Here is an 18059-nt window from a genome sequence, read left to right on the forward strand (position 1 = left end):
GGTAGTAAGAAACAGACGCACAAAAACATAAGAGTAATTCTTAAAAAAGTGGCATCAACCTGTCATCGAGTTTTTGAATTAAATGTATGCTTATTTTCTCTTTTTCATATGAAACAATAATGTTTATAGATAAACAAAAACAATGTTTATCGAGGCCAATTCATTACTTTTATTTAAATTTAATACTTTCCTTAAAAAAAAATAAAGAGTACCATTTTTCACTGTAACCTGTCTTGTCCAAACGCATCGCTCTTCCAGTTTTAGTTCTTTAGATTTTATAAGCACCAAATTATGTCAATTAAATATTATGCTATATATTAACATAATAGTGGCTTGGCGGAACAGGCTTTACGTTACTTTTCGCTCATGTGGCAAACATGGACATATTTGGTATCAGCGCATTCAGTGTGATGTCCTGAACACAAATATATGAGATGACAAGCGCAAAAGTGGTCGAGGTAGTTGCTGTGACGTCTGAAAGTCGGCAGTACAAAGTTTTTTACTTTTTTTTAAATCATACCATGTGGGGTATCAAATGAAAGGGCTTTGTGAGAAGATCACAAATATATAACATACTGTAACATTTTCACTACTTCGTTTAACAAATTATTAGAAAACTTCAAAAATTTCACAATCCACAACTAAATTGAAAATGACTGAATGGATCATTCCAAAATACATACAAAGTTACTGTGAATATCCTATATATAACGTTAAAAAATAATTAACCAGATATAACCAAAAATAAGAAAAGTACATTAAGTTGAAAAAAGTATAATTTTCTGTTACATTAAACTGCAACTATTATTAAAACAAACAAAAAACCAGATTGTTTACATATATTTTTGAAATGGTCTTTTCACTCGCTTTCATTTGGTACCCATATTGCTATAGTAAGAAAAAAACAATCCACCCCCTCCCTTTTTTCATTAGCGGGCGCCATTTTCAAAATTTATACAGCCCACATAAGATGTGGTTGAATTCGTCAGAATTGTGTTAGTGACATGACATAGGCTATATAAATTTTGAAAATGGCGCCCGCTAATGGAAAAAGAGAAGGGGGAGATTGTTTTTTTCCACATTAATAAGGGCTCACATCCCGTTTTTTGCGGATACGGTTTTCTACAGGATAACTTATTAGCACACTAAAACGGGATCCTGCAGAAAACCGTAACAGAAAGAGCCCTAACACTTCAAAACCGTACGTACACCGTCACACACCTTCACGGTGTGGGGAACATGGCTCTTTCCTTTGAAGACGATTAACAACACTCAGTCTCCATTGGCTTTGAACTGTACTAGAGAGAATCATCAATCAGCGGTTGAATACGTGTAGGATTGTTCAAATGCCCACACTACTAGGCCTCGGCTTCCAGGTTTCGAAGGCTCAGAGATAAGTAGGGTGGTTCGTGAAAATATGACCGCCATTTCTCCTTCGCCGCGAGGTCCTCACGTTACAGGGTATCTGATACAGCCGCAATTGTAAATATCTCGTGGCATTTTTGTCCCCACTTTGCAAAGTGCCCCCTCCGTATTTCGGCTTCTGTAATCCTAATGTATCGAGATCTGCTGCCGTTCTAACGAGCCTCCTGCAAGAACTCCACGATAAGTCGGTCACCCTTACTCTGGACGGGACTAGAGCGTGCCGAAGTTTTAGGTAGCAAGTGGATCATTTTTGATGTTATTCGTCACTTTAGCCGTGTCCATATCTGACACAGTAGCACTAGCGCTCTTGGAACAGGAGTTAGGCGATGGCGCCCTATCCCTTGGGAACCTCTTTCTTCGACAATGCATTTTTGAATGACAGATGTTGGCTTTTGCGGAAGCGACCACTATAAGCCTACGACAACGTTCAACGACGAGGGCTTAACGGCCCGGCCACGACATTGCGCGGCGGCGGCGGCGGCGAGCGGCGGCCATAGGTTGGAGCGATACACAGCGATCGGACCTTTCGTTCTTACATATATGGTTGCCGCTGCCGCCGCCGCCGCCAGTCGCGCAAAGTCGTGGCCGGGCCGTTATATACCCAAACTGAAATCATACCGTTCTCTTTAACCAAATATTTCATTTAAACTTAATATCCTATTTTCATAAGTTTGATCATATATTTTAGATTAAAACTCACTTTAACCTGCTACATTTCCCTCGTAACCTGTGTAGTGTAACTTTAACCTGCCACAACTTCTTCATTTTTATTAACATTCCGTTCCCTTTTAGAAATTAGTAGTAAAAAAATTTCATACTTACCTGAAAAAATAAAAAAAATCGTTAACTTTAACCTGTAGATGCCACTTTTTTGAGAATCACTCATAAACCTAGCGTAATTGCAATGCAACAGGTGCTCTCCCCGGCGCGTGTCGGAAGCGGGCAAATATTGGCTCGGCTGATCCCTCCGGATACACCCCGGCGGCGGGCTGCAGCTCATCGCGGCACTGCGAATCTGCCGATTCGATGGCCGATATACAGAACCTATTTAGCGTTATAAGCATGGTATATGTTAGAGTAGCAATAAATATTCCCTTCACATTTTTGTGACTGCGTCTCTATTAGTTTCACTAGGTACTGAAGAAGTGACGCAATACCACTATGTAATATACATATCGGCGGCAGATCGTAAAATCGGGCATTACATATACCATCGTATATATTACATCTGTGCGCAATACGGATATTTAGATAATAAGGCTAATTGCCACAATTAGATTCATCATTTCGTCATACCATTGGATAAAAAAAACCTGAATGAGCGGAATATAAAGACAGAATGAGCCTCATTAAGCCTGATACCTTGTTCTTAAATTGTTATGTGTAATTGTTGTCAGCCCTTTGTTGGAACAATCGGGTAACAGATGTAAATATCCAATAAGATATAGGTGTCTCAAATACAATACCTAAATAATAGCACTTATGAGTACATCCTAAGAACATTAAACCATTGGAACCTAGTTCCATAAAACCGACCGCTAAAATGTGAACCAAAAATACTTTTTCCCTCTTTTTCGCTATTACAAAATGATTAGGTTAGCGGATTAAGGAGCGATACTGAAATGTGTGGGTACTGTGTCAGAATGACACCAGTAAAATAAATTTTACTACGGTTTCTCTGTATTTACTTATGCATTAAATAAATCATGATTACTAAAAAAACTGGCGCGAGTCGGACTCGTGCATGACGGGTTCCGTACCATTACTCGAAGAACGGCAAAAAAACACGTTTGTTGTATGGGAGCCCCACTTAAATATTTATTTTATTCTGTTTTTAGTATTTGTTGTTATAGCGGCAACAGAAATACATCATCTGTAAAAATTTCAACCGTCTAGCTATCACGGTTCATGAGAAACAGCCTGGTGACAGACAGACAGACAGACAGACAGATGGATAGACGGACAGTGGAGTCTTATTAATAGGGTCCCGTTTTTACCCTTTACCCTCAAAACGAAAAGTAACGCAAAAAAGGCGGACTTAATGCTAATGGCACTCTCCTGTAGCTGTTTTTATCATAGGCGCCTTCCGACATCCGATATTGTAGTGTGCGTGATCGCTAAAGACGGCGCCCGGGCGCGCCCCCGTCACGTGGATCATACATCCGATATCGGATCGGACAATGTGAAAACGCTCTGGGAATAGGGTATGCGCAAATGTATGCAAGTAAATATGTACAAAGATAGATATAACTAGACGAATACAGTCTAAGGAAAAAGCGTGCCTCGAAAATCAAGAAAATTTGATTCTCGATCAGATGGCGCCACTACCTTTGGCCTACTCTCGGATAGATGGCCTTGACGGTTTCGTTTGTTATTTAACAATTTTAACGCATATCAGTGAAAGAACATGGGTAAAAATCATATAAAAATAATTAATGCAAATAAAAAAAGTCATTTATCTATATATAAATACATTTAATGGTATTTTTATACATCTTCATTTTTACTTATATTCGTGTGTCGATGGATGGCAGTGAATTTACTGCGGCTACGAAATTTACTATGACAGTACCGCTCTATCCCATTATATCCTCTTTATTAAGTATCATTTATTTCATCAAATCACCCCCATCATTTTCATACAATTTTTAACATCAATAACCGACCGACACTTGGCGTGCCGTATTGATGATCTCTATGACCTTTTCTTACGAAGGGCAGTTTTTTAACTTTCAGTCAATAATTCAAAGAGTTTTTCGAATGAACGGTGCATACAGAGGTCGGGCAGATGGACAGACGATCTGGACGACACTATACGGGTTTTGTTTTTGAAATATTGGCTAAAATTAAGGGGTGCTACATGTTTTTGAGACAATAATGGTAAGTAATAGTGGAAAGACATGAGTGCAACACGTAATTGTCTAGTTATCGACTTATCGTTATTCTTACCATTTTGTAGGTAGAGTGTCGGGGGATGCTTAACGAATCCAAAATAATCTGAAAAGAAGAATAAATTCGGTTATTACGAGTAAATGCCAATTTAACAACATAATTAACATAATAATACTTGTAAGCATGGTGTTTGTGAATTCTATTATAATCTATTTTCAGACACAACATTTTCACACATCAAACATTTATTTAACAAATAGGCTCATAGATTAGTATATGTTATGAATAGGCCACAGGGGCACTTTTACATGTAAAATTTTTACAAGTAATAAAAATAACCAAAAATTACAAAATGGAATTACAAATATGGAATTAATGAAATATTAAATTATTAGAGATGTATACATTAATACAGTCTCTAAATGGCTAATTACACACAAAAAACTATAATAAAAAAATACAAACAACAACCAAATACTTAAATTCTTTAGAGATATAAAAGTCTAAGTGTCAGAGATAAAAAATAATAATAAAAAACCGGTCAAGTGCGAGTTCGTTTAACTCGCGCACCGAGGGTTCCTGACAAACTTAAATTTTCTCATGTAAATAGAATCACGAAAGACTTGACCAGAAGTAAACTAAGCGTAATTGTGTACAGCGCCATCTATCGGCAAATTGGCGCGACCTGTATGTATGTTGGTTTTTCAAGGATACTTAATTCTTTATCATGTCAACCGATTTCAAATTTCTTTTGTTTTATTTGAAAGAAGGTATTTTTAGTGTAATCTCATAGACATTTCAAGTACAAACACCCGCAAATGGGCTTAAATTGCAAATTAAATTAAAAAAATGGCTTTGAAAATAAAAAAAGAGTTTTTAACAGAGGTGTGATTATAATTATTTTTCCTGTAATATTAATGATAATGCATATAATTATGTAAAAATCTCAAAAAATTTCGTTAGTAAACTGGAGATAAGGGGGGGAATGGTATTTTTTTCACATTTTCCTTCATAAGTCAATTTTTTTTTTCACTATGAAAAACAAATAAAAAATTGTTTTGTAATGTTCAATTCGAGCTCCTTTAAATGATATCCCACTCGACCTAGTAACTAGACTTTGAATATTTGCCCCCTCTTTATATTGGGCATTTTTCATAATTGATAAAAATAAAATAAAAAAAATACACGTCCAATGTGTTAAGGTTAGCTCTGTTCATAACTATTCCAAATTTAAAATCGATAGCTTCAGTAGTTCTCGAGATATTTAGAAATGTGACAGACAGACAGACAGACAGGCGGACAGAGTCGCACCATAAAGGGGCCCACTGACTATCAGTCCGCCGGACGATATCGGCCTGTCAGTTGTTCGTAACTGTCAAATTTTTGTTCTAACTGACAGGCCGATATCGTCCGGCGGACTGATAGTCAGTGGGCCCCTTAAGGGTTTGGGCACCTGTTTGGTACGGAACCCTAAAAAGACGATCATCAAATACGAATGAAGTGTCTCACGTTAATGCCACTCGAAACTAAAGTTACTTATCAGGTACTTCTAATATAACATGTGATTAAAATTGCATGCACAAAATGTATGTTTCAATCGTTTTAACAAAAGTTAATATGTCGCAAAATAAATGCAGGTAAGTATAATCAAAGTATAAAATACTTTGTAGATAGCAAAAACATCTACAAAGCCATACAAATGGGATTATTACTAGAACTTTTTCTTAGATACCCAATTAACTATATATTTACATATTGCCAAGGTCGTGTCCATACTTATTAAGATAACAAGTTACTGTCATAAATATTTGGTACTTACAACCTTTTACTGTTGACTGTACTTTCTCTCCTATCCTGTCCAGTAGGAAGGTACTTTTAGAGATCTTGCTAACGAGCCTCAGAACTCAATGTATTTAAGTTTTTCCATCGAAGAGTTCCGTTGGCTACCTTCCGACTGCATCATCCCTCATCAAATCATTTCCGTGTTAGCATGTTATTGCATAGTTATCGGAAATACGGAAGTATGGCAAATTCAGTTCCAGCAGACACCGACAATAAGTGATTCAAATTTAAGTTACAAGATTAGAAGCACATATACACAGGTCATGAAGTTACTGAAAGTTCCTATAATTTCAAAAACTCCAGTTTGTCACTGATATTACGCTAGTGTAACTTACTTTCTATGCATCTCGCTCGTACTCGCATATTACTTAGTGGCTTATTTCGTGCCGCCATTCAAGGCAATACAATCTTGATAAAAGGAATGGTACGTGCTGATCGAGCGCACCAGAATAGAGCCGGTCTAAATCGCACTAATCCAATCTGCATCGATATTCTGTATATCTAACTGATTTACCAACACTGTTGTAGCACAATCGGATTCGGACTAACCTTGAAATCTCTAGAACAGTCCTGAAATTTGGTATGTATGTTAATTAAAGGTCTTTTTTTCATATCCACACTCTTTGACATTTGAGGACCTCGAGGAATGGCATCCACCTTGAAAATGTGTACCATCCTGGATAAATTTTCGTTTGGTGGACATGAAAAAGAGACCTTTAATTAACATATGTACTAAATTTCATAACTGTCCAAGAGATTTCGAGGTTAGTCCTAATCCGATTGTGCTATTGTGAATAATATGAATTATATAGCTGACTATTCTGTTTAAGATTGGCAAGTAACCCGCTTTAGGACGTGAGCTGTTTCCCAGTCACAGATACAAGCAAGAAATTACACGTAGCATGTAGGTACACTAGGTACCTGTCATGTCCATGGTAGCTAGGTATCTGAACGCATATAGATGGAGTTGCCTTGGAATCTGATAAACCAAAAGGTTTTATGCCAAATGCTAAGTTCCTTGTAATCCTTGTCCATGGTTATAGTAAGTATCTTGATTATAATAATTAACATAATAATATTTGTAAGCAAGGTGTTTGTGAGTTATATTATAATTGGTCTATTTTAAGACACAAATATTTCACATATCAAACATTTGCAGCAAATTACTACCCGAATTACTAATTCCACGCAAACGAAGTCGCGGGCAAAAACTAGTATATATATGCATATATGTATATTATGCGGTGAAGCTTAATAAATGTGCAATGAACAGTGTGTTTTTGGAAAACTCATTCATTTCTAATGCATATCGCACAATTTCACTTAGTATTTCATAATAAATCAGTATTTCCATACAAAGTGTCCCATTTTCATATCTCTAGAGTGTGTATGATAACAAGCCATTACACATTTAATTAACGTCGCTTTAGATATTGCTCAACAAGTTATGAAATTATTTGGGTCAACGTTTTCAATCATGGCCGCTAAGGGCGGACTACCACTTAATTGATCTCGGTTAGCCCATTGATGGATCAAGTCCGTCCATACAACGCACTTCAACATGTGATTGATTGACATGACTACATAACAGTCCACAAGATTCCTGTTCCTGTACCTGTTCTACTATCAGGGTTACGAGTGAACACGTGTGTTCTATCTAATTTCTAGTATTGGGCATTTTATGATCTATCCGGATTTATATGAAAAGGAGGCAGTTTATTAACAACTAGGAGGCCACATTAGGTATAATCTTAATCTGATTGGTTTGATTAATAAATCAGCGTATAAATATAAAATAGCTTCACTCGGCGATAAAAAATTATTTGGTGGGTAAAATTACAGTCAAATATAGAGAAATATGTACTACGTACCTACACGAAACTCTTTTTAAGCATTTAGAAGACCATGCTAAAAGTTGTAATCATCTACCTATGGTATCATCGGCCTACTTCATGTTAAAGTTAAATTGTATGTAAATGTTTTTGAAACACTGTTAGAAGTATGGTCTTACTTGCCTAACAGCGTTTCGAGAAGAAGGGAAACTTTTCGCCGGTGGTTCGTTTACTTGATTTCACTAGACTAGGTCAGTCTTTTTAAATCAGAAGATAAATACAAGAATGTTATGTCGATAAGAAAATAAAAGCCAATCTTATGGAAGTACATTATCCTATGTACCTAATAGTAATTTATGGTTACGAAGAGTATGTTAAACAGATTATTAAGCAAATATTCGTTTCATGGGGAAATTCGACACTTCACATAGCTCATGCCAGTCATGCCATACCTAAATGGCAGTCGTTAATTGGATGCGTGTTACACAACATCGACTAACCCCCTTGGTTCACAAACTAATCACTCAATAATATTAAACAACAGTGAAAATTACGTGCCGCCATTCAAGGCAATACAATCTTGATGATAGGAATGGTACGTGCTGATCGAGCGCACCGGAACATAGCCGGTGTAAATTCGTCGCACTAAATCTAATCTGCGTTGATATCTTTAACTGATTTATTACAAGGGAAATAATTTCTGGTATAAGCCAATTTTGGTATAGTTGTAGAGAATGGTGTATTACACAGCATACTAAAAGTTACCGGAGGGTGGGGGTGAAGCTACCGATTAGAGGGAAGCAAGGGGGGGGGTTAAGGGTCCCATTGTATAGTTTTTCGTAAATAATTTAAACGGTGGCCCGCAGGAAAAAATGTTCTACTACATAAGTAATCTACAAAAGAATCTGTACACTTTTTCGCTAGGATCAATATTTCAAAATATATTAAAGTGAGAAAGTTACTTATAACTTGTTCTAAGGTCGTTTTTGTTAGTTTTTCGTACAACAAACATTATGCCTACACACTACTACAAACAAATATTATCGGTCCGACAGCTACCTCCTGTCTCCATCTTCTGATCAGCTCGATAGTACCATAATATTGCATTGTCACCCGACCCTTTTTCAACTAAAGCGGAAACCGGGAAGTGGGTCAAATTTAACTTGCAAGATTTGACCCGTACAAACATAGATACATACTTACATTGCAAGTTAAGTAAAAGCTTGTAAAAACTATCTTAGGCCCTTCCTCACCACCAGACCTCAATCAATCTGCATATTAAATTTGGTAGAAATCGGAGTAACAGACAGACAGATAGACCAAGTTACTTGCGCATTTATAATATTTGTAGGGAGTAAGTAGGTAGGGATTTATCTAATATTTGTCCCTAAATGTTGATTTATTTATTTATAATTGATACATGTACCCTATTTGCCTATCACATTTAATTTGAATTCCTTTTTCCAGCATTCATTTTATCGCGTTGTGCATTCTGTTTATGGGCAAGGGAGCGTAAAGACATGTGCCACATTGTATAATAATGTACACTGGTACAGGCGTTTATTAGTGCATAACAGTAGTCATCATTATATCAAAGCTCGCTTTTGTAGGTACTCGACATAACTTTTAACATTCAGTTTGATACATGTTATTTTATTTACCTGTACCTATGTATAAAACTGACATTAATTTTACAGCTATTATACATATATATAGTTTTAAAGGTAAGCAACATATGCTCGCATACTAACAATGGACAATCGAATAGCAAAAACTCTTCCCAGTCTATTTTATCGAGCTCACACTTAACTAATTTATTATTCAAAACACATCGCGTACTATTTTGATTTGACACATCACTCACAAAAGTGTTTAACTTAACGCCGACTAGGTAGTGGTCAGATACTAGTTTAGTCTGCACGTAAAAATATGACCAGCCGCGCGTTTTCGACTCACCCACACATGGTCAATACGTCCCTGATAACGATCTCTCTTTTACCTCCTCTAGTGCATTTTTCTAGTGCAATCATTGATGACGCACTGCAGGCCGCGTTCACACAGGATGTTTTTGTAACTTTCCGTAATGCTGCTTGGCTCGAGTATGTTGATGTTGATATCTCTGGCTAAAATAATGTCTTGATTTTAAGATATTGTATCAATGAGTTTTTTCAGGTCTTCTATAAATATATATCTATTGGAACTTGGCGGTCTATATGTTTCTAGCGATAACATGTATTTTTGGCAGTGTAGTATTTCAGCTGAGCTTATTTGTTGAGTGGGTTTAATTTCGGCACACAAAACTTTTTTCAAACAGCAACAGTCCTCCGCCTCTCCTTGTTTCCCTGGTATACGAAAACGTATCATATCCTTCTATTTTATATATAGGTACATAATTCTGTTTCACATTTATTTCACTTAATATGTTACATATATCCACAATTGTAAAAGTAGCAATATTTGATTCAAGTTTTTTAATTCATTAATGTTTAGGTGTATACTTTTCAGATTATTAGTTGATTGTTTTATATATGTGCTCCATAGCTTCGTTTCCGTAAATGTTTTACATTCTAAGTAGTCACTTTCAATACCTAAATGATCGATAAAATCGTTCACTGTTATATTTTATTATAAAAAAGTGTAGTGTGGTCGCGCGCAGCTGTTATCGCTGCGGCTTTTTTATTCTGCGATCTCGGAAGACACCTTGTTTACGTCGGCTACGGAACATACATGATATATCTTTTTTTGACTGTCATCCTTCCTGACGAGAATTCGCAGGTCCTGAACCCAGACATATTTATAACCACCTGTGCCTTTCAGAGCAGTTTTTGCGTACCAAAACAGGTGTCGTAAATGTCTAGGCAAGCATTCGTAGATGTACACGCGACTTTTATCCTCATTGTTAAAGATATCCTCGTTAGTCAGTGTAGTTTTTCTTTTTGAGATCCATTAGCTCCAGACATGCTTGGTACACTCAGCGTCAAATACTTTGTAGCAACCAATTTGATCAATTTGCCAATTTGACTGCTAAGTACAGAGTATTTGACGCTGAGTGTACAAGGCGTTACAACAATTGGTCGTGGTTTAGGTTCGCTATCTCGTTGTCGGCCTGCTCTCTTTGCTTTCTGGATATGTTCTGTATTTAAATCTAGCTTTTTGGCCACTGTTTCCCCATATTTTGGTAGTGTTTTCACAATTATTCTCCACTAGTCCTACTACCTACTTCAACACATTTATCTACTTGATTAAGTTCTAGCTGGGCTACTCATGCCTCCAGAGCCTCGGTTATTTTTAGCAGGTTTATATTATTATTATTTCATTTTCGTTATGGTCATAATATTTCCGACACATTTTTCTAAAACTGATCCCAATCTTTGCACCGCGCTGCGCGCCCGTGAATAAGGCTTATTATTTCAGAAGAGTAATCTCAATATAATGATACTGCAAATGGAGCCCGCTGTGAGTAGGAGGCCAATTCGAATTTAGATTTTGACATCAAAATGCTACCTTAATGATGTCATTTAGTTATCTTTCGCGCGTGCATTTCGCTCGTATTTTTCCGTATAAGTATTGGCATAAGCGAGACGCATGGGCGAACGAGAACAAAATTAGATAGTTTAGATATCTTTTTAATGTGAAAATGTAAGTTAGAATTGGTTTCCATGATGAATAATAATGAATGCTAATGTCCGTTCGCATCCCCTTACTGGCTCAGTGCCCTCTCATCTACTTGTTTCAATGTGAGCGTAGCTTGTTTATAAGTATTACGCAAGCAAAGCTGGGGAAGAACGGTTTTGAAACATTATTTTAATTCTTAGGTCGAAAAATGTTTGTAGGTAAGTACCACAGATTTAATATAGTTATACCCTAGATGACGCAAATACCACGATTTGTATTGTTACCAAGCGTGCCGACTTTTTCATACAAATTTTACGCGCAATATAATTTTAAAATTACTTATCTGTGATAGGAAATATGTTCTTGCCTTTGGGTGCTCGCAATTTTTAGGCTGTTGCAGTTAATTATCATGCAACGAAGCATTGTTTAAGTTTTCACGGACGTCCGGCTGCAACAACCGGCGGCGTGGACTGTAAAGAGCGACGGTCAACCTCGACGCTTGATCGGGGTTCGGACACGCGAAGTAGGTGCATTTGCGTCTTCTATGGTATATTTATTTTTGTGGTAAGTACCTACATAATAAATTTGTTAACCTAAAACAGACTTAAATGAAAATATTCCTACGTATCAAATTTTTTGACTTATTTAAAAGAATGTCACTTTACTATCTTCATTATGTTACAGTGATAGTAAACTTCGCATACTGAGATTATGATATATCTTCTCATCATACTGTATTCTGTCAATCTTGTAACTTGGAAGTCTTAGGAGCACTCTACTTAATCAAATTACCCGAATGATATAATTAACCTTAACCCTTATCTTGGCATAGTAACACCCGTGATACATGGAACACTTAAAAATCTAGCAGGTTCACTTCAACACTTAACAAAATAATTCTGCTATGAGTATATCCATCTACCCTCCTTTATTATAGCAAAAAATAATGCACACAAGTTTCATTGCAAATTAATTAGTAATAATCAACATGGCGCCGTGGAATCAACAGATCTTGTTTCGTACTATGTGTTTTACACTTATTTCATAGATTAGTATATATTTTTTTCTCAAACATGCTATGTAATATTGATATTACGTTCTTTATATTAGGCTGGGAAGTATCACGTCTCAGGCGCGGCTAGACGAGAGGTCTGTAATTAAATTTCATACAAAGTTGCAGGCCGAGGCCAGGAAGTGGCTTTTTTTTAATTTCCATTTCACATATATTTGTGACACAGCATCATGGCATTCAGCCATAAAAAAAACTATAACCAATATTTGCTTTTTGGTTCGGAATGACATTCTGCCAATACGACTATTAAAAAAAACAATAAACGATATTTGATATATTTTGCAGTTTTATTTGTATAATAATTTCCAAAAAAATCATAAATAAAACATTATTAACAAATTCCAATAATATTGAATTGCAAATTTATAGTTGGTTAAACCAAATTGGCAGTAAATAAGAAAAAAAAACTATACTCATCCTTTTCTTTCGGGTGCTAGTACTAGTGTAAGATAAAGATAGTATGATTCTCTCTGTCTATGTCTGAAATAAGACAGTCCTTTGACAAACTATAATTACAAGTACAGATTTAAAATATTTCATTGAAATATTAGCGGTAAAAATGTCTACTCAAACACGCGTAGGTAGTTTTTTAATCGTCTTGGAGGTAAAGTTGAACATTTTTCATTCTGTAATTCTATTTTATTGGATTTATTTTGCATTGTTGATTGTGTTATTTCATATGAGTTTCGACGAAAATATTAAATGAATACCTGTTAATTATATTTCATGTTTAAGGCAACGATGTATGTGAAGCATAATATCAACATAAAAAACTATGTTATCTTAGTTATGTGGCTAAAACTACAGTCAGGCGGATGCAAGGCGAAAAAATCAAAGATACATAAATATATCTTAATTATTTGTGTAATAAATTGATAAACTACATGTGTAAAATATACGACACGTGTGATAAAGATACGTTTAGGTGGAAATTATATTTTGTGCCTCGTTTACTTTTAGTTTCTTTAGAAATAAAACTTTAATTTCGTGGAGATTTCTTTTTTTCTTTCATTGCATGTTTGAGAAAAGCACTATACATACATCGGCATGGAAAGGGGTTGTCGGCCTCATAACTATCCATATATGTATTCGGCCGGCAACCCCTTACTTCCCAGCCTCTGTAGTAATGTACTATTGCATAATCTGCAATTTAATGCACTAATAACTATCTGTTTGTGTATTAGGATTTACAAAGTGATCGTATTTAAAAACATTTAACACAGAACATTTACATAAAACTAATAAGTATCATATTTGATACATAATAGATGATACAAGAACTCATAAAAGTACTTGTGTATTACATTAAATTTAATAAATTGCCAAGTTGTCGTCAAAATAGGTGTACATGATTTATTTTAATTTTTTATACTTGGCAAAACATGATTCAAATATGTCATATTAGTTAATTAGTGAACTTTGATTTTTTGAGTAATAGATATTATTTTAACTGTATAAGTGTATATTCGTAGACCGGCGCCGTAGACCGTAGCGCGCTAATTTTATTTATGGCAAAAAATACCTCCTAAGTTAAAAAAAGTTTTTTTTACTATTATAATTATTTGTTTACTATCCCTTTTTTACACAACTTTTTGTTGACGTGTTTTTTGAATGTCTACGCCCTACGGGATAAAAAAATTCTACCATGTGATCAGGTAGTCGTAGATGTAATTTATATTATAGGTGTAAATAGTCATCTTATGCTTTAGATTGCGGTATAATAACAATAAATGAGATTTCTGTTGCATTACATGTTTTATTTTTATTAAACCACATTTTTCTTCCTAAAAGTAGGCAACTAGTTTGTCGAGGGATGGGCATTGTATTAAATATGATACATATGATTTTCCGAAACTGGAAAACCCTGGATTTTTTCATTATTTTTAAATAGTCTAGTATGGTCAATAGATTACAAAAAACAAAAAAAAATATTAAAATTTAAAATATTTTGATCCTTGCCAAAATAAGGGTTAAGTTGTTCCGCATACCTTATGAGTTTAAGGTACAAAATCGAAATAGATTAAAGGATGAGTCACGCTACCTCATGGTATATACAAGTTAGTGCCTTGCTCGAGCCCTATTTGTAAATTTGTAACTTATTTATTAATAATTAAAACGGAACAATCGCATAGGGTAAAGGCACCAGTGCTCAGCCATGCACCAGTGGTCAGCCTTTCTTGCTTATTTTTGGCTGTTATTATCAAACCTTTTCTAATTTTCATGTCAAAAGTAGGTGATATTATAGAGTGATAAACTATTAATTGAAAAATACTTTAATTTTTAAAAGAATTGTCTAACATGAACCACAACACTACTTCAAAAAGTGCTGTCTTCTGACATGAAGGATCATGTTATATGCGCCATTTTTTTTAGAGTGTCACATGGTATTAACAGTCGAATTATGATATCTTGTTAAATGAATTTGGACTGCATCACATGATTAATACTTATTCTATCTGAAAAAACCGGCCAAGTGCGAGTCGGACTCGCGTTCCAAGGGTTTCGTACATTACACAATTTAAACAATGTATTTTTTATGTGAAACGTGAGTGAAATGTCTTTAAAAAACCCGTAGGGGCGGATCAAAAACTAAGTAATTAAGACTTATATTGACCGGGATATAGACCGTGATTACCTTTTGTATACAAAAAGACAAATACTTAATACAAAAGGTAATCACGGTCTATATCCCGGTCAATATAAGTCTAGTGAAACTAACCGTGAATCATTCAAAACTCTAAGTAATTAAGTCCGACTCACGCTTGACTGCACATTTCTAATAGGTTTTCCTGTAATCTATAGGTAAAGATCTATTTTGTGTATTTTTTTTTTCAAAATTTAGACCCAGTGGTTTCAGAGATAAAGGGGGCGAATGGTAATTTTTTGCCTATTTTCTTATTCAAGAAACTTCTAAACTGTTTCTGCTAAAATTATTAAAAAAATATATTTGAGATTCCCACAATAAGCTCTTTCATATGATATGTAACACGATATAATTTGAAAAACTTTATTTTTTAATTTTCACATTTACCCCCCAAAAGTGGCCCCCGTGTTTAAAATTCATTTGTTTACGTTACATGTCCGTCTTTGGGTCACAAACTTACATATGTGTACCAAATTTCAACTTATTTGGTCCAGTAATTTCGGAGAAAATAGGCTGTGACAGACGGACAGACAGACAGACGCACGAGTGATCCTATAAGGGTTCCGTTTTTTCCTTTTGAGGTACGGAACCCTAAAAAGTAAAAAATGAATATAAATCCATATAGAAGTAACATTTTTAAGGCGGCTGACTATTGGGACCTACTTTTTTGTACGAAATCCAATAGTCAGCCTCCCTTGGCCGGCCCAGCTGATGAAAATGTGGCTGACCAGTGGACATTGACATCGCGGAACTCAGAACCCACTAATCAGCCGTTAAAATGGGATGGCTGGGCACTGGGTACTTAAAGGCTGTCTATTGGTACACAGGGGGCTGATTACTGGCAAAAACGCACATTCATTATATTTAATGAAATATTTCCAAAAGCAACATTTAAAAACGTTTTATTCTTTACAAAACTTAAAGTATATGAAATTCTTGAACAGTAAAAACTTTAATAATTCTAATAGGTCAATTAGTAAGCAAATTAACGATCGATCGAACGATCTTGAACGAAATTTCGTAAAAAGGCTGACTACTGGTGCCTTTACCTATAAAATAAATGTTTCAAGCAAATCGAGCGCTTCGTTTCGTTCGTGGTCCCGGTTAATGACTTCGGAATTATGCTCAATTAACCCTTTTCCACGCCGAACCAATCTACAAGGTTTCCCAAAAAATCCGAATACATATATTCCAATTAATCAAGCATTGATGATTCATTTGAAGACAAGGCACATTTCTCGAAAGTGCAATCTAATTTGAACCTTAAATCGGAATGTTAAAGTTGATATTCTATTGGCGCGTAGGTATGTGGTAGATAAATCATACTATGCCTGGAAAAGGGTTAAGTCTCCTTTTGACCCATACAGAACGAATACATGTATTTGGGTTGGTTGTGTATTTGTGCATACAATAGCTATTTATTTTACAAGGAGACAAAGTTGTAGAATTGAAGGAGTGAAATTTTGAGCGTTGCGAAGGTTTCAAGGCACGAGGGTTACAAACTTTGCCACCGAGTGAAACAAAATTTTTCACCACACCAACGCTAGGAAAATACTAATTGTAAAACATTATAAATAAAATCCAAATGAACGTTATTAAATATTTATCATTCAAAATCATCAAAAGTCAAGTGTATAGCCAAAATGACGAAACAACTCAAAATTTGCATCATATTATTTTGTCACTCTTGTGGATAAAATGCAACTTTCTCATCCATTTTTAAAGAATGAAGAAAGCCTTTTCGACATAGTGTAGTGAAAAAATGTTATCTCCTAAAGGCTTGGCCGATTAGGTTACGGTTTTAGGTGAAGGTTACGAGAAAAATCTGCAATGGTACAAACTTAGAGTTTAATCGGCTAGAAGTGATGTGATAATTAAGTATGTCGGGGATTTTAAGAACAATGTATAAAAAGTTTGACTGGTGTATATGAAGTGAGGTTACACTTACACTTAACACACTAAACTTACACTTAACTTTACACTTTATGTTGGTATTAAAATAGAAATTCTAAGTTAAAGTCAATAAAGTTTCCCTGGGACCAACATTCTGTTATGTTGAAAGTCCCAAACCCAAACCCCGTAAAAATTGATGATTACCGTTTAATTACCACTAATCAAATAAAATGACTTAGCCGAGAAAAGCAATCTTATTATTATTATTAAGTATTTAATAGAATTGTCATTAGAGGGAGGGCCGCGAAGGCATTTCAAGTTAGGACCGCTAACTCTGTGGACACTCACGATTACGGTAACAGATTAGTTTGAGGCGAGACCTGACGTTTTGTGGGATGGAATAAGCTTACACACACATGCGAGCTATTTTTCTGTTATTACAATACGTGCATACCGAATTAATGAAGATTACGTACGTAGTACGTCTACATACGTAGAAACATTAAAAACACAATTTCATAATGAACAATATTACGATTACCTACGTACTTATCTATTTATGTTTAATAAACCTTGTAATCCGATTAACATTTGAAGTTTCATATTTAATTGCACGCGATACAAAATAATTACTTCACACATTTAATTATATAATTTAAGAGTTAGTATCACCCGTGTACTAGGGCGCTCCACGGGTTGATAAATACCACCGCGCAAAACCTACGTCACTAACCGTTAAGAGGTGGGTCACGTGCTGATGTCAGAAAAAGTACATAGATAGGTACAGTCAAAATATCGATGGGACCAATTGTCCAAACATATGATTTTCAGGCGCAAATTATAC

At 35.3% G+C, this 18059-nt stretch overlaps 1 protein-coding gene across 3 annotated transcripts in view; it reads right to left on the reverse strand.

Moving 5' to 3' along the window:
* LOC134754952 (diuretic hormone 45) overlaps window positions 1-18059 on the reverse strand; it is a 109067-nt gene that overhangs the window by 43969 nt on the left and 47039 nt on the right. For all 3 annotated transcript variants that reach the window (XM_063691438.1, XM_063691439.1, XM_063691440.1), the window contains exon 2: window positions 4375-4422. In XM_063691438.1, coding sequence (XP_063547508.1) covers window positions 4375-4377 — 3 coding nt within the window. In that variant the 5' untranslated portion in view covers window positions 4378-4422. The remainder of the gene's footprint in view (window positions 1-4374; window positions 4423-18059) is intronic.

This window comes from Cydia strobilella, chromosome Z (genome assembly GCF_947568885.1).
Source record: "Cydia strobilella chromosome Z, ilCydStro3.1, whole genome shotgun sequence".
Lineage (NCBI taxonomy): Eukaryota > Metazoa > Arthropoda > Insecta > Lepidoptera > Tortricidae > Cydia > Cydia strobilella.